General features: G+C 24.6%; 4 protein-coding genes across 4 annotated transcripts; 2 read left to right on the top strand and 2 right to left on the bottom strand.

The window, feature by feature from the left end:
* Nucleotides 1-186: 186 nt before the first annotated feature.
* Nucleotides 187-5,224, top strand: Bma-abce-1 (ATP-binding cassette sub-family E member 1 (Ribonuclease 4 inhibitor), putative; the record flags this gene model as incomplete). The annotated part of the gene is made up of 13 exons (XM_001894551.2): nucleotides 187-316; nucleotides 640-725; nucleotides 1,351-1,473; nucleotides 1,734-1,826; nucleotides 2,010-2,137; nucleotides 2,481-2,560; nucleotides 2,703-2,889; nucleotides 3,090-3,263; nucleotides 3,349-3,543; nucleotides 3,887-4,094; nucleotides 4,344-4,486; nucleotides 4,844-4,966; nucleotides 5,062-5,224. 13 exons carry the CDS (start codon nucleotides 187-189, stop codon nucleotides 5,222-5,224), a joined length of 1,833 nt encoding a protein of 610 aa, XP_001894586.1.
* An 839-nt stretch (nucleotides 5,225-6,063) lies between these two features.
* On the bottom strand, nucleotides 6,064-10,490 carry Bm17333 (Uncharacterized protein; the record flags this gene model as incomplete). The annotated part of the gene is made up of 8 exons (XM_043076279.1): nucleotides 6,064-6,144; nucleotides 7,226-7,384; nucleotides 7,765-7,899; nucleotides 8,041-8,199; nucleotides 8,326-8,438; nucleotides 9,113-9,277; nucleotides 9,978-10,089; nucleotides 10,305-10,490. 8 exons carry the CDS (start codon nucleotides 10,488-10,490, stop codon nucleotides 6,064-6,066), a joined length of 1,110 nt encoding a protein of 369 aa, XP_042932213.1.
* A 3,040-nt stretch (nucleotides 10,491-13,530) lies between these two features.
* Nucleotides 13,531-16,333, top strand: Bm3649 (24 kDa secreted protein, putative; the record flags this gene model as incomplete). Its single annotated transcript, XM_043076280.1, has 6 exons — nucleotides 13,531-13,680; nucleotides 14,345-14,457; nucleotides 14,731-14,828; nucleotides 15,239-15,338; nucleotides 15,656-15,781; nucleotides 16,285-16,333. The coding sequence occupies 6 exons, from the start codon at nucleotides 13,531-13,533 to the stop codon at nucleotides 16,331-16,333; spliced, it is 636 nt and encodes a 211-aa protein (XP_042932214.1).
* A 1,169-nt stretch (nucleotides 16,334-17,502) lies between these two features.
* Bm12265 (Uncharacterized protein) lies at nucleotides 17,503-18,327 on the bottom strand (the record flags this gene model as incomplete). Its single annotated transcript, XM_001896117.2, has 3 exons — nucleotides 17,503-17,649; nucleotides 17,739-17,843; nucleotides 18,190-18,327. The coding sequence occupies 3 exons, from the start codon at nucleotides 18,325-18,327 to the stop codon at nucleotides 17,503-17,505; spliced, it is 390 nt and encodes a 129-aa protein (XP_001896152.2).

Consider the following 18,327-nt stretch of genomic DNA (forward strand, 5'->3'; position numbering starts at 1 on the left):
ATTTGTATAGGTTATACAATTAAGAACAATGGTTGTGAGTGAAATGGATGTTAGATATCTTTTTTTTTCCATTTCTTAAGAAATTTAACAAATAATAAGAAAAAAATATGAGGCAGACAATCAAGTAAGAAGTAGATGGGATAAATGTTCGTTACTTCCCGGATAACAAGATTATATTAAGGCAGAATGAATCGTTTGCGGAAGCAACAAGAGGAGACGGATAAGATGACACGCATTGCCATCGTCGAGAAGGATCGTTGTAAACCAAAAAATTGTGGACTTGCATGCAAGAAATCATGTCCTGTTGTACGAATGGGTATTTTTTCTTTTCTATTGTTATTGCTTACGAAGAAAATTGAGCAAAATAAGTTTTCCGGATGTAAATTTGAGATTTTAATTGTATATTATAGCTTCATATTGTTGTCAGGTTAGTCAATTATAAAGTTATTACCAAATTTGCTCATTAATTATCGGATTTTTAAATTTAGGCTGCTAATAATGGATGAGCTAAGTGATCTGACTCTAACATACGTTTTATAAAATATTTTCATCATAGTAAATGCATAATAAAAAGATTACAAATACTTAACATGCTTTACTTTGCTGATTGCTTTTTTATCATGCAGCTTCAAAATTTAGGAAAGCAGTGTATTGTCGTGGAAAGCAATTCTAAAATGGCGGAAATATCGGAAACTTTATGCATTGGTTGCGGTATCTGTGTAAAGGTGCGTTCTTTTAGATATTCTTTATGAATTTTTAATTTGAAAACTTTCTGTTCATCCAACACTCACTTTTAGTGCATATTCTGAATAACTTGAAATATAAATATTATTTATCGTTCAGTTATTGTTCAAAAAAATGTAATATCAGTAAGTGAGTGATTTGTGAGCAGTTATTCTTGTAGCAAATGAAATTGATAAACATTCGTGCTATAAAATTTGATAATAAATAGGAACATATTGGTCCATAATATATCACTAAATTTACTGAATACATTTGAGCAGGATTTATTGAGAGTGAACCGATTTTTAACCAACTTTTTCCATGTTTTTGTTTGTTTTATTTTAATGTTTCTGCATTCAAAAGTTTTTTAACGAGTGTACTAATTATAAGATTTCCGAAGTGATTTGTGATGTCATGATTTAATATCATTTTATCTGAAAACATTTCAAAAATCACCAAGTCATTGATCGAATTGCTGATAATTTTAGCCTTTACTTTTATAGCTTTATTTTAAAAATGATTTGTACTTTATATCAACAATTCATCGAATAGCTTTTTGTGTGTGTCTGGTACTACTGAATCATTGCTTGCAATTATAATTTTTTTCTCCATTTTTTTTCTTTTCAGAAATGTCCTTATGAGGCAATAAAAATTATAAATTTGCCGAGTAATTTAGCCAAAGATACAACTCATCGATTCAGTAAAAATTCCTTCAAACTGCATCGTTTACCAACGCCACGTACTGGAGAAGTTTCTTTTTAATATATTTTTAGCAATTTTTTGTGAACTATTTCAAAACTGTGGTACTGACTGATTAATAGTAGTCTTAGCATTAGTCATATTTAAATGGTATTTGAATAACTTTTGAAAATATGGAAGCATTCAAATATTCAACAAACGTGACACATGATTATAAATCTTTGCCATTAAGACATTCATAGTAGTGTTCTGTCGTTTTTGCTTGAAGATATTTTATTGATATCATCAAGGCTGTAAACGTAATTCTTTAGGTACTAGGTCTTGTTGGCACAAACGGAATTGGAAAATCGACAGCATTAAAAATTTTGGCTGGAAAATTAAAACCTAATCTTGGAAAATTTGAGGTAAGTGATAGGAATATAATTTACTGACTCATTTATTTCGAAATTCCTTGTTTTTCAGAAACACAGTGGTTGTCGAAATTTATTTTACCTTATATCTGCATGAATTTTCAATTTTGGTTATGGATTTTCAAGAAATAATTTACGGTTATCTCAGCTTAAACAAATTATTATAAGTTGTTGCAGTCTCCACCTGATTGGCCATCAATCTTATCCTACTTCCGTGGTTCAGAATTGCAAAATTATTTCACAAAAATATTAGAAGACAATTTGAAAGCCGTTGCAAAGCCACAATATGTTGATCAAATTCCAAAGTATGCAGTTTTTTTTTTTTTTTTTTTTGTTATTTTCTCTTCTAACGATGATGACATTGTTGCTTAGACGCAGATCATTCAAACGCAGATCAAACGCAGACCATCTTGTTACTCGCTGATTTTTTACAAATATTTCCCTCTTCTTTATATCTCACTCTAAGTGCGAAATATGAAATAATAGTTCGTATCTCAAACTGTATCATTATTTTAGGTAGATGTAAATAAGTGTATTGTTCACGATTGGAAAGATTTAAGCGATTTTTCAAATAATTTATAGGAAGAAATTTAGAAGGAAATTACTTCTCATTTATTTTATTTTATTGAGGATACTTTAAATTTGCAGGGCAGCGAAAGGACAGGTACAAGAATTATTGATAAAAAAGTGCGATCGAGAAAATTTGTTGCAAATTTACGAAGAGTTAGGTATAACCTTTTCCTTAAAGAAACTTTATTTTTTTTTGAAAAAAAAAACCTTCTAAAGTTTATTTATTAACTTATTGAGAATTTTGATTCTTTGTCCCTGTTTTGTTTTTTGTTTTTTTCAACAATTAAAGTCGTTTTTCAGAGCTTACTGGTGTCAAAGACCGAATGCTTGATCAGTTATCCGGCGGAGAATTGCAGCGTTTTGCAATAGCGATGTGCGTTGTGCAGCGTGCTGATGTTTACATGTTCGATGAGCCATCCAGTTATTTAGATGTGAAACAGCGCTTAAAAGCAGCTAAAATTATTCGAGATTTAGTAACACCACATAAGTGAGTTTTCTCTTTAGCATGTATAAAAACATAATTTCTAATTTTTCATGTGATCTAATTAAAATGAGCATTTTGTTATTTAGTCGTTACACTATTTTAAATATTCTTTTATCTTGTATTTCTTTTTTAACCTTGTATTTTATAAATGCTAAGTAGGTCTTTAAAACTTCTTAAGATTAAATTATCTTTTTTTTTTTCAGTTATGTCATTGTCGTAGAACATGATTTAGCTGTACTGGATTATCTCTCTGATTATGTATGCTGTCTCTATGGTATGCCAGGTGTTTATGGTGTTGTAACACTGCCATCTGGTGTTAGGGAAGGTATTAATATATTTTTGGATGGCTTCATTCCAACTGAAAACATGCGTTTCAGGTATAATGTTTAATTTGCAAATTAAGAAGAAAATTTAGAATGCACATGTCTTTTTTTTTCCTTTTTTCCAATTTGAACATTGCAGAGATTCGGAGTTATCCTTCAAAGTTACTGATCAAGCGGAGAAAGAAGTGGTCAAACGAACAGCTCGTTATACATATCCATCATTCACTAAGCATATAGGAAATTTTGAATTAAAAGTTGAAGGTGGTGAATTTACTGATTCTGAAATCATTGTTATGCTTGGAGAAAATGGAACTGGAAAGACAACAATGATTAGGTTTGTTTTATTTGGTGAATTAATGAAACGAATGTTGACTTTTCTGAATGGAAAAGATTTAATCATTGACTAATTGCAATTTTATAAGCTTTTGCTATCGTCACAAACGTATTTTTGTAGTAGGTGACAGTCATTTTCACAGAAATGTTCAGATGTTTTTTCTTCAGATATACTGAAAAACTTTTTGTAAGCATTCGGGAAAAGTTAATATAAATTTTTTATCTAGTTTGATAAGTCATTTTTGATTGAAATACATTCATTAGAAATTTTATTCTTGGATTTCAGGATTTTGGATTTAAAATAAAAAAAAAAAATGCACAATATTTTTTATGAAATATTTTAGGATTCTTGCTGGTAATTTGCAAGTGGATGATGATTTAACAGAAATTCCGCGGCTAAATATATCTTATAAACCGCAAAAGATTAGTCCAAAATCACAGTGTTCTGTGCGACATCTTTTATATGAAAAAATACCTGATATGGTTAATCATGCACAATTTAAGACGGATGTTTTATCACCATTAATGATCGATGATTTACTGAACCTTGAAGTAAAGCTTGTTCCTTTACACTGTTTTGTGTACTTAGAATTACTTTTCATAAAACTTGAATTCACAACCTTACTCGCTAACAATCATTCAGTGAGGAATAATTTGTCTTAAGTGTTAAACATTTTATTTTATACTACTGTATTATTTCAGTATCTATAAGTTTTGCCCAAGTAACAAGATAGTTTTTTATTTAATTAATTTATAAAATGCGTTTGAAAATAACATAGTCAAAGTTCAATATACTCGTAGGTGCAACATTTATCCGGAGGTGAATTACAACGAGTTGCACTAGCTTTATGTCTTGGAAAAGTAGCTGATGTTTATCTGATCGATGAACCAAGTGCATATCTTGATTCAGAGCAACGATTGCATGCTGCCAAAGTTATAAAAAGGTATGTTTAAGATTTAAATTCCGATTAATATCATTAATTTTTTGTAATTACATCAATCCATTAAATATTGTCATCATGATTTATAATGAGAAACATTAAGCAAAAACTATATATTCTTTAGTAAAAAGATTATGCAAAATGGTTTGGTCAAATATGATTTAACTTCATTGTCTTCTTGGAATTTTACTCGACTAATTAAGTAAATAGAAGTTGAAAGTTATTTCGTATGACTTTTTAGTATTCAGAAGAAAGAGTTTTTTTTTTTTTTTTTTTTTTTTGGATCTTACTATGATTATGGATGACTTAACATTAAATAAAGCATAATGTATGCTTACTATAATTTCACTTAATCAATAGGTTTATACTGCATGCCAAAAAGACGGCATTCGTTGTTGAGCATGATTTCTTGATGGGAACTTATCTTGCTGATCGTGTAATAGTTTTTGAAGGTATACCGTCAAAATCAGCTACCGCACAATCGTTAGTTTTTCAAAGCACTTTTTTTTTTTTAATTTCTTAGAAAAGACCACAATTTCTAATAATAACTTCAAGTTTATTTTTGTTTTGTTTTGTAGACCTCAGTCACTTTTGGAAGGTATGAACCGGTTTTTGCGACTTTTGGATATAACATTTCGACGTGATAAGGATAATTATCGCCCACGTATTAACAAAAAAGATTCTGTAAAAGATATGGAACAGAAGAAGAGTGGGAATTACTTCTTTCTAGATATAGATTAAAATTGGAAATAAACTTGTTTGCCATGATGTGGTTTTTCTTGGTGGGATATAAGTTTAATCACTTTTCTCTCTTGGCTCTTAAATAATAACTAGTTTTGCGGGATTATTTATGCAACAGTGTAATATCTTTACACTATTATGATTTGTCTGTCTTCCTTAGCTCTGATAATTTACTATTTGGATCTAAGAGTTGTTTATTTCGTCTTTATTTAACTTTGGCGACTTTTGTTGTATGCTCATCATGTGTTATTTTAGATTGCCTGGCCTTTTTGAGATAAATGTTTGGTGCAGGGGGTTGGCTTCTTAACTATTATATGAGATTTTTTAAGATTCACAATCTTTTATAATATAATCTTTTAGTTACAAAATTTACGGTGCACTTCACCTCTTGGCTTTCCAATTACGTTGATTTATTTTTTTAGGTTATGATATTTTCTTTGTGATTGTTTTTTGTTTTCGGTCATAATGCATGTTGTTTGCTTTTTGTTATAAATGTTTCGGTCTAGCTGTTACTCTCGTTGCTACTTTAAGAGCATTGAAGAATTGCAAGGTGAAAAATTTTCCAAATTTATAAAAACGTGAAATCAAAGCTTGGAATTTTTATTGATTATATTGAGAAAGTGAATTCTTAACCACTATAATTCGAGTTGCTCCCAAGTTAAAAAATCCTTTGTCCTTGTTCAAGCAATTAAATCACAATGAGAATGATTCAGCAAGAAAGTATATTCAAACTTTTGGCATTCCACTTTTATTCATATGTGAAATGATTAAAGACAAATTTCTGGTTAAATTAAATTAATGTTTGGAAAGAAATATTTCTGATTTTAATTGACCTTATATTATATAACGGACATATGCATATCGGAAACGGAGAAAATTTTACTGAAATCAACATTTGGCAAAGTGTTCGTTGTTTGTGTCTGAAAGTGAAAGTTAATTAATTTTAAATATTATTTCCATAATTCCAATCAAACATTATTGACCTTAATGAATCATTTAAATTGTATTTTCGGTAATGCATTTACAAGGAAACTTTTTTTATCAAATGTTTAAGAAAAATTTTAATTTTCCTATCTTTTTTTAATTTTCCTATCGTCTCTCAATCTTTCTTTGTTTTCCTCCCTTTCACTCTGTGAAATGGAAAAGAGAAAGAGAAAGACAGAGAGAGAGAGAGAGAGAGAGATAAGATATATGATAACGTTGTATGAAAATTGATCAGCATTGAATTGATTTGATCATTCTTTTTTGGTAGTTAGTTATTGAAGTAATAGTTTTCACGTGATCTGTAGATAGATCACGTGAGCACTCACTTAACGCTGAGTTTTTTGTGACGTATTTCTAAAGATGTTAAGCAAATTAATGGATGTTAACACAGCAATAAACGTTATACTTCATTGCAATTTATCAGAAGGAAGAAAAGAGAGAGAGAGAGGGAGAGGGAGAGAGAGAGAGAGAGAGGAACAGAAAGAAGTGAATTTTGAGCAACAAATTATTATTGATATGTCAGAAGAAACTTTTGAGTGTTAAAGGAGGTTTACTTGAAGAGATGAATCAAAGAATGAAAGGGTGGATGTGGAAGTCTCGAAATTAAATTTTATCAAAATTGATAAAATGAACAAAACTAGTCAATCATATTTTTTCTTTTTTTTCCTGTTTAAGATGAATAAATGGATTAGAAAATAATTAGCCAAATGTATTCTTTGCTAAATTACCATTTTTTTTCTCCTTTATTTCTTTTGTTTATCATTTTAAATTTACAAATTTTTTATCGAACGTTGATTTCTTATAAATAATAAATTTACTTTAACTTTATAATTAATACACTATTTTCAGCTCTATAAATAATAAATTTACTTTAACTTTATAATTAATACACTATTTTCAGCTCTATAAATAATAAATTTACTTTAACTTTATAATTAATACACTATTTTCAGCTCTATAAATAATAAATTTACTTTAACTTTATAATTAATACAATAGAAAATGAAAAATACTTACAATATAGCATAATCGTTCTTTTCCAAGTATTCCTGTTTCGCCTTTTAATTTCTTCATTAACTCTATCATTTGAATATTCTCATCTGGTACTACAAAATACACATTCCTTCTGTATATTGCAAAAATATCCGGATCCCAATCATAATCATCATCCGGATTCTGAAAAAAAAATAATTTTCAAATAATTAACCTTCAAAATTGCTTCTAATCATTAATTACAGAAATAAAATTTTTAATTTTTCAAAAAAAAAAAAAAATATTTTAAATTAACACACTGAGCCAATTATTTTTGTAATAAAATTCGAAATTTTTTTTACAAAAAATATATATATTTGAGCTAATTATTTCTGTAATGAGCTAATTATTTCTGTAATGTAATGAAATTTAAAAAATTACAAAAAAAAAAAAAAAAAAAAAAAACATTATTAATCATAGGGCAAATAAAAATTTCAAAAATAATATTTTTGCTATGAAATTTAAAATTTTTAAAAGATTGAAAAGCAAATGAGAAAATTCAATGAGTAAATAAAACAATTTACATAGTATTTCTCCAATATAGCATAAAGTAAAGCACTGGCAACTTCAAAATTATCAGCATAAAGTGGTCCAACTAATATTGGCAGTACATAGCCTCCAGCTGTCTCTCTCGAACATCCATAACCGATCACTTCATCCTAGCAGACATTTAGCACATCGAAGAAAGTTTATCGAAGACAAAAAAAAAAAAAAAATTTCCTAAAAAGTTATCAGAAAAAAAAAGACAAAAAATTTTTCAAATAATTCAAAATTCAATCAAAAAAAAAAAAGCAGAATACTTGTTGAAAAGCCACATAAGTATTGTAATTCTTTTGTTTAAGCCATTCCTTTAACCAAACATTTCGTTTCAAATGTGTCACATTACTGTCATATTTTAGCAATGCTATAAGTTCAACTTCCGAAAGATTGCTAAATCGAATGATTGTAATTTTTTCATTCTAAAAAAATTTACATATACAGCATAAATTTATTGATATAATTAATTTATTTCAAAATAATCTCATAATTAATTGATTGAAATTGTTAAATAAATGAATGAAAATAATTTTAAAATAGTAAAAGACTTGAAGTGTGGGAAATGCTGATGGATTGCTAATTTCATATGTAGCAAATTTCCATTGCTGCGAGAATGTTGTCACCAAACCAAAACGATGACATTTATTGGCCAAATGTGACACTAAATAAATATGAACTGTGAATAGTTAGCAAAATTAATCAAATTGAAAAAAATAGAAAATAGAAAACAGTTCAAAATTTTAGGAGACGAAAATTTTTGATTAATTAGCTAAAGAATTATTTTTTTTTTTTTGTCATTTGTCTTATAATAATTGTAAATATAAATATAATTCATAAAATATAAATTGAAATTTAACTTCTTTCGAGCTGATAATATTAAAATAGGTTCAAAAAGAAAGTGAGAAAATAAGTTAGCTAAACAAAAATGCAAATAATATACATATGAAATATTAAAAATAAACTTTAAAAAATACTTTAATAGTTAGTAAATTTTTGAAATAAAATTATTCTCACAATTATACTATTTAAATAATTAACCAATAACTGTATGAAATGTTTATTTCAATTTTTTTTTTTAATTTGTATTTATTTTATTTTTTTGAATTTTTTTTTTTTTTCATACACAAAAGAATTACATAAAAAAAAAGAGGAAACGTTTACATTAATGTTTACATATTCAAATATTTTAATTTTATTTTTTTTTTTCCCTATTGTTTAAATTTTTTAATTCGTTTTATTTTTTATGTTTTTTTCCTTTCACTTTTCTCTCTTTTTTTTTTTTTTTTCTTTTCAATTTTTCAATCCAAAAAAGAACAGATGGAAGTGAAAATTTACTTGAATGAAATATGACTGTTTGTCGTTGATTAATATTTCTTAATGCTTCGTCAAAAAGTTTACTTCCAATGCCCGAATGGCGGTACTCTTCGATCACATAGTAAACACCGATCACTGTCACATCATGACAGTATGCAATTACTATGCTACCGACTGGCTCGTCACCTATTTTTGAGAGCAAATGAGTAAGTGCAACGGAACGCTGAAGTGTTAGTTGGAGTAATAATTAAATAAATTGATGAAATTGTTTATTCTTAGCATTTTTTCTCGTTTTTTTGTTTTTTTTTTTTTTTTGATAATTTTTCAAAAATGTCAGTAACATTTCATTTTCATTCGTATTTCAAACAAAAAAAAGAAAAAAAAAACTGTCAAAAATTTATTTTTTTCCTTTTTTTTTGAAAAAAAAAAAAAGAACGAAAAAATTTAATTTTTTTATATGCAATAAAATTTTCAGTTTTTTTTTTTCTGCTTATTTTTGCAATATAAGAAAAGAAAAATGAAAAAAGAGAGAGAGAGAGAGAGAGAGGGGAAAAAATGGAAATAAATAAATTATTAAGAAAGTGATAATTATTAAATTTATCAATAATTTGCTTAAAAGTTTTGAATTAGAAAAGCATACAATTCATATATGCTATTGAAATTGAACAAATTAAAAAGTGAAAATTAGAAAAAAAAAAGATAAAATCGACCTGAAAAATGATTTAAAAATTAAAATTAATCTAAAACGATGCAAAAAGAAAGGAAGAAAAAACAACAAAAATTTATTTTTTAAATAACAATAATTCAAAATAATTATTCATATTATATTTACAAAAGAATAAGAAAATAAATAAAAATTTAATAATAAATACTAAAAATGTTTTACTTTGATTTTTAGCAATAATAAATCGATAATCACAGCTAGGAATTGTTTGCCATACATTTAGCGAATTATAATCCAATTTATATGAATCACTTTCATATGCTCGTGCAACCACCTGTCAATTAAAAAAAAAAAAAAAAAAAAAAAAGGGAAATAATTAAATAAAATCAGCTTAATTTCATATTTGTTGCTATTAATGCTAAAATATGACTGTATTTATTGAATTGAATAAACTTAATGAATTTTAATTAATTATATATTTAAAGAATTGTTTGAAATGTATATTTATGTATATTAATATAAAATTAGTCTGCAAAAATCACTTCTTACCTTCTCATAATCATTGTTGGTACCAAATGAAAATTTGTACCAAAAGCCATACTTTGAGTAAGCACCAATCCATGGATCACCACAATTTTTTGGATGATCCAAGTGATATGTTATCATTGATATCGGCTTGCCAATATCAGTTGGTATTTGACGTTTTAAAACTTCTTTAAATGGTTCTAATTTCATAGCCTAAAATTAGTAAAGTTAAGTTTAATGTAAAAATAATTATTATATATATATATTTTTTGGTTTAAAATAAATATTAGCAATCATTTATTTCACTATTTTTTCATTTTTCAAATTACTCAAAAAATTTTCAAATTTTAATTAAATCATTAATTCTTTTAATATTTAATTGAAAATGTCAATATCAGGTTTCGTTTTTCTTTTTTTTTTTTTTTATTTTTTGGTTGAGTTTAAAATGAACTTATGAAATATTAATGATCATCAAATTTTTAACTGGAATAAAGTCGTCGTTTGAAATAAAAAAAAAAAGAAAAAACACAGAAAACAGAAAGAAAAGAAGATGAAAAAGTTTTTTTTTGTTATTTGGAAAAAAAATTTAATTTTTCAAATAAAAAATTTTCAAATTACCTAACAAATAACTTTACATCAAACTTTTTTTACTAAAATGATAATAATAATAATAATAATAAAATAATAACTAAAAAATTTTTTGAGGCAAAATTATGACCGATTGAAAAAAATCATTGAAGGAAATTATTAAATATCATCCAAAAAAGAAAAAAAAAAGAAATTTTCCAACAAAAATATTGCTAATTTATTTGTGATACCAATGAGATATTTCTAACTAAAAATTAACTCTGTTAACTTTTCCTAGGCTATTTTATAAATTTGGGCCAATTACTTTGACATTTTTACATCAAATGATGATGAGATTACACAATTTCATCGTTTACAACCACAATAAGAGATTTTTTGGATAAAATTTATAAAATATTTCAGAGAACGAAGCATATCACAAAAGCAAAAGAACGTTTAGCATAAATTAATCAAAGTAAAAACAAAAAAAAAAAAAGAAACAAAATTTCAAAATGTGAAAATTCACTTTTACTATTTTTGTGTATTTAATTTACCAACTATCAACCATTTTCTTATTACTTTTAATAAACAATCAATAAAATTTGCTTCTTAAATTTTCTCTGTTTGCATTTAAAAATTGATTAATAAAAAATTTAAGAACAATTAATGAAATAGTAAAAATTAATTTTAGCTGCTGGCTATTAATTAGCTTGCAGCTAAATGACAAAAAGTTTTTATCAAAAACTTAGATTAGATTATGAACTAAAGAAAAATGTTAAAAAGTAAGTACCAGAAATTTAGGTTATGAACTTAAAAAAAAACAATAGATTGTTTATGGTTAATTTATGTGAAAGTAAACAATCGATATGAATCAATTTGATTCACAAAATTAATTATTACTTTATAATTTTGAAGCAAATTTTGCTCCTAATTAATTAGTGTTATGTTAATTAGAAAGTTGTGAAAGTAAAAATACTACAAAAATAATCGAATGGAAAAGATTGTGATAAGTTCGTTTTGCATTAGATTTACTTCTTGTTACAATCTTTAACTTTTATTTTACGTTAACTTTAGATATTTTAGATGATTTTAATTTTAATGTTTTTTTTTTTTTTAATTGTTAAAATTTTGGAAAATATTTTTATTTTTTTACAATCTAAAAAAATTTGCAGTCTTTCATAATTTGCACACTAATATGCTTTCAATAAGATATGATAATAAAAAATTTTCAAAATAATTTTCATCATTTCTTATATCAATTGACAATCATTTTTATAAAAGTTTTTTTTTTCGTTTCTGATTTTTACTTTTTTTTTTTTAAAGTTTAAACTAGTATTGTTACCATCTAAGCAAATTAAAGTTACATAGACTAAAAGTTAAAAGTGATTTGAAAATAAAAAGAACAAACATTTTTCTCCAAATTGTCAAAATTCAAAATTCAACAACAAAATTGATTAAACTGTTATTTCGAATATTCTCACAAATATGTAAATGAATAAGTAAATAAATAAACAAATAAATGTGTAAAAACTAATTTTGGTTGTTTACAATTAGTGAATTATCTGTTACAATCAAATTTTATAAAAATAAATTATTTCATTCAAAAAAAAAAATTTTTTTTTCTTTTCTAATATAAAATATATAAACAAATTTTGTGATAGAACCAAAAATCATTGCTAAGTAAAATTTTTTTTTAAAAAAAAATAAAAAAAAACATATTATAATTGTAATTTAATAAAGGTTAGCACAATTAATTAATTAATTAATTAATAATTACAAATTTTTCTTTCTGTTGCTTTTTGCTCTTCGAACATTTCAAATATCTTTTTTTCTTTTCTTTTTTTTTTAATTCTCTTTCTTTTGTCTTTTTTTTTCCCTTTAATTTCCATAAAAAAATATTCATAAAAGAACGATCTGTCACCTTTCTTCGTCAACAATCATTTCTTTCTTTCTTTCTCTCCCTCTCTCTCTCTCTTTTCTCAGGTATACCATTTTAATTATACTTAAATTTCATTTTCTCTTTCATATAAAACTCTTCCTTTCATCTATCATTCATTCTACCAATTGAAAATGAACAAAATTATTTAGTAAAACTAGCTTTTAACTTTTTTTTTTGTTAAATAGAAAGAAGTCAGTCATTATAAAGGTGCCTTCATGTACAGTCATTTCAATGTTAGTTTAAATACAAAAAGACGGAACAAATTTATTTTAAACTAAAATTTGTACTGAAAATTTCTCTGTCAATCTTAAACCTTGACCCTCTTTCCTTTTTGGTACATCGATTTAAGCTTTTATTATGAAAGATAATCACTACATTCTATTTTTTTCCTTTTTTTTTTTAATTTTTATGTTTTAAAAATATAAAATTAAATTTTAAATATAGAATCTAACATATGTTATTTATTTATTTATTATCACTAAGTAATATATTAACAGTAAATGCTTGCAAAAATTTTTTAATTAAGAGTTAAACATTAAAAAGAGAAAAAAAAAAGGAAGCGAATTACATTAAATATTTTTTAATTATTATTAAATTAATTCTAACAAAAAACTTTTTAAAGTGCAATTTTCTTTTTTTTTTTTTTTTTTCATTTCGTCGTCATTATTATAATTTAATCAATTATTCAATTGTTTTTTCTCTTTTTTTTTTAAGTTAAAATTTGATATAAATTATCAAATCAGAATGATACGTCTTATTGTATCACTAATAATTGTAATATTGTTTGAAAAAAATTATGGACAACAAACAGTACGGCAATGTACATGCAATGAAATTGAACCATGCAAAAAACTTGCGGTAGAATCAGTTTTACCGTGCTCTGATCAGTGTCAGGTAAGTTTATCTTTTAACTAATTAAGTAATTAATTAATTAGTTAATTAGTTAATTGTATTGATGCTTGAAATTGTTGCTTATCTTTTCTTTTTTTTTTGTTTTTCTTTCATAGTATTTCATTTAAATTTATCACTGTAATGTTTTTATTTCATTTAATTTATTCAATGAAATAATTATTAATTTAGATTTTGATTAAGGTATTCAATATTTTAATTGATATTAAGTAACATTAATTTAAAAAAAAAAACATACTTTAAAAAATTCATTATCATTAATAAATAAGTAATCAATTTCTAAATTCAAAAAAAAAAAAAAAAAAAAAAGAAAAAAATAGAATGAAAGAAATTTTATCAAAAATTTGAATTACAATTATCATTGTATTCAGCTATATTTAATTGCTTATATTAGCATTTTGTTATAGTTTATAGATATTGCATGAAAATTGTGAATTAATCTTTTAATTAAAATTTGAACATAATTAATAAATATTTTAATTTGCAACAAATTTTCTAACTTATGTTATTTTTAGTTTATTTCAAATATTTAATACAACTGTTTTCCCTCTTTCTTCCTCTCTCTCTCTCCCTCTCCCTCTCCCTCTCTCTCTCTCTCTCCCTACCTCATCATTTTTGTTTTTTATTGATAAAATTTGACTTTTTTAAGAAATTTGTCTCTTCCATGGGCGGTAATTATCAGCAAATTCGCAGCTGTTTCCAACAGAAACAACCAATCATCGATAAAGCAATGCAATGCTCCCAGGATGCATTCCCTGAAGCGTTTGTTTTCTTCTTCTTATTATTATTATTATTTCTCGCTGAAATGACAATAAATATTACAAAAACATTAATTTGATATGGTAGTAGGAGCAGTTGATAAGACTGATAACAATTACAAATGATAAATTATTATAATTTCAAATGAAAAATGAAATTATTGTTTTCATCCGTCATTTATTCTTCATTTTTTTTTTTCTAACTTTTTACTTTTATACTAATTGTATATATTATACTTTGTATAAGTAAATTATATACTTATACCTACCTGTTCAGGTGTTCACGGACACAACCAAAAATGATACCAAAACGATATACAAAGGGTATTGAAATTGCAGCTATGAATGAAATTAATAAACAATTACAAAGAATGGGTAAATAGCAAATTATTCAGTATTTTTCGTTTTTTTTTTTTTGTTTTGTTTTGTTTACTAATTTTACTATTTCAGATATAAATTTATCAAATAAAAAAAAAAAAGGCAATGAACAAAAGTGAATAAAATTTAAATGTTTTTTTTTTTTTTTTTTTTACATAAAAAAATTTAGAAATTTAGATAAAAATTAGAATTAATATATTCATTTATATTTTTTTCATCTAAGTAATTCAAGAATTCAAAAAATAAAGAAAATAGTGATTCAAAGAATGAACAATTTCATTTTGAAATGGATATTAGCTATAAAAATTGGTAGAAATTTTCATTACAAAATATTCAATTAATATTTAAATTTAAAATAAAAAAAAAAAATGAAACAAAAGAATTGGTTAATAATTTTTTCTTTTTAGGAATAGCAGAACAAGTTACCAATCTATTATCTCAAGGCCGACGATTTTTCAAATGCTTTCAATCATGTATGACAAAGAAATTAGGCAAATGCGCTGATGGGTATAAATTTATTTTAAAAAAATTAAATTAATAAAATCAATCAAATTTTCCAGAAAAAAAAAAATATTAAAATATTACTAATTTTCAAATCATTAGCTATTTAATGATATTCTATTCTGTTTTTTTTAAGGTATAATTTAATTATTCAAAAATTTTAAATATTTATTATTTGTAAATTTTCAAAAAAAAAAAAACATTAAAATGTTAATTTTAATTTTTAAGTCTAATTTTAATTTTAAATGCCTAATTTTAATTTCTATTTCAAATGTAATATTAAAATGCTAATTTTTGAAAATTTAATAATGTTTCATCTGCAGTTGTCATCTTGATTTGCCATCTGACAACGTTGTGGTACAAAAAATTAAAAGTTGCGCTCTTCGCAGTGGAGTGCAAACTGCAGCCATGAAGGATCTCTGTTTTTGCATTGAAAGAGGTGGCATCCGGTAAGTTTTTTTTTTATTAATTAATTAATTAGTTAATTAAGATAAGTCAAACTGTAAATATGCAAATTGAAAGAGCAATGAACAGAATAAATAATTTGATCATTGATTTTTTCAACAGAAAATATTTACGGAACTAACTGATAGAGAAAATTGGAACTTTTAATTTTTTAAAATAATAATATTTAAGATATGGATATTAATTTACATTCCTTTTAATCTTATGAAAATTTTTAAAATTATTTTGAGTGCATTTTTGAAAAACGAAAGAAAATTGTTTAATACTGAAAAGCTTAAGTAAATAGCATAAATTATTAATATTTTGTAAAACAATGATGAAATTAAACAATTTTCACTTTCAGTTTACTAATGGAATTGCAAAATACCATTTGTTTAATGAAAAGTAATGAAAAAAAAAAAAATATTTATAAATAACAAAAATCTATTTGAAATATTTTTTATTATCATAATTTTATAATATAAAACAAAAAAAGAGAAATTTTCAGGCAACTTGCTGGTATCTGTCCTCGTATACAAATTTTCGAAACGAAATAAAATTGTTGAAAAATGGAAATAACACCGGAAAGTAATTCATTCAAAAAATTTGTTTTCAAAAAAAAAGAAAAAAGTTTGATAACATTCAATAATTAATTGCACAAAAAAAATTTTTCATTAGAATTTTCTGCGAACATTTTTCACTTTTTTTTTCTTTCAAATATTAATTACAAAACACACAAAAAAAAAAAACCAGTTTTAAATTTGAAATTGAAAAAAAAAATTATTATTTTGTTTTTTTGTTAAAATAATTACAAAGGAAAAAAAATGCATAAATTTGGAATAGTTGAAATTTTTATTATTTTTTTTTTTTTTTTCATGAAATGATTACAATGAAATATGTTTTTAATTAATTTCTTTTCTTTTTTTTTTTTTTTTTCATTGAAAATTTAATTACTTTTTTTTTTTACTGTCACATATGAATGAATTTAAACAAGAAATTATTATAACAATGCATTATGTAAATCACACGTTGGCATTGTCACATGTAAACTGTCCAAAGTGACCTGTAAATATATCAGTAAATATTAATTATGCAAATGAATAAACTTTTCATAGATAACAAACAAGTCATAAAATTCGAATTAATTATTTCATAAACTGAAAAGAAAATACAATTATAATAGAGAAAGAAAATAAAACTTAAACAATTCAATTTAATAATAAATTTGAATATCCAAAAAATAAAGCACACACAATCGTCAAAATTTTATCACAGATAAATCCAATTAACTCATAAGTTTTCATAAAATTAAACATACATACTTATCTCAATATTATTTTTAAGAGAACACAGAAAACATAGTAAATTTGCACTAACAAAATTGAACAGTCCAAAAAGTTAGTTCAAAGTTGTGTGCCACGGAAAATTTTCAAAGTTTGTGACACATCAAAATTATTAATTTTTACTGTAAAAACCTTACGAAACGATATGAGGTGTAAGCTTACGAAACGATATGAGGTGTAAGCTTACGAAACGATATGAGGTGTAAGCTTACGAAACGATATGAGGTGTAAGCTTACGAAACGATATGAGGTGTAAGCTTACGAAACGATATGAGGTGTAAGCTTACGAAACGATATGAGGTGTAAGCTTACGAAACGATATGAGGTGTAAGCTTACGAAACGATATGAGGTGTAAGCTTACGAAACGATATGAGGTGTAAGCTTACGAAACGATATGAGGTGTAAGCTTACGAAACGATATGAGATGTAAGCTAACCGTTCGTACTAATTCCCAAGCATTATGTCCACAAAATGTATTGATTATAGGTTGACAACAGCGCAAATAATCATCCATAATTTCACATAAAAGCTACAATAATAAAATGATTAAAATATTTTCATATATAATTTCTTCTTTTTTTTTTTTTTTTTTTGAAATTTAATAAAAGAAACAAAAACCTCAAAATATTGACTGTAATTAGTTGGAATTTTTATCTTTTGTGCTGTTGTTATTGCTTCATTTGCTTTTTTTCTGCATTTCACATAATTACTTTCTGCTTCTACCTATAAACAAAATTGTATTTGAAATAAAAATTTGAGATATTTTTAAACGAAAATTAAATGAATTAGCGTTCATAATTTAAATTCTAGCTTATTAGCACTTGAAATATGCAAGTTAACAAGTTTCTTTTTAAAAATTTTTTTCTTTTTTTTAAAAATTTCTTGAAGAAACTTAAAAGTAATTAATATAATTGAATGAAATAATGGTTGAAAATATGATTAAATGTAAAGAATAAAGCAAAAAGAAAAATGAAATTAATACTAAGTAAGATTTTTGTACTTTTTAAATTTACAAATTATCACTCACTTTAAAATACTAATATGTATGTATGACAAATGATAAGTTTACCTCAGCAAAACAGGTGGCATAAGTTTCAAAAAATTGATATCCCTCACCACACATGTAGCCATAACTAGCATCGATAGCTTGCACTGATATACTTGAACAAGATATATCTCGAGTGCACTCCTGTAGATTATTCATCAT

Source organism: Brugia malayi (assembly GCF_000002995.4).
Source record: "Brugia malayi strain FR3 genome assembly, contig: Bm_v4_Chr1_scaffold_001, whole genome shotgun sequence".
In the NCBI taxonomy this organism is placed as follows: domain Eukaryota; kingdom Metazoa; phylum Nematoda; class Chromadorea; order Rhabditida; family Onchocercidae; genus Brugia; species Brugia malayi.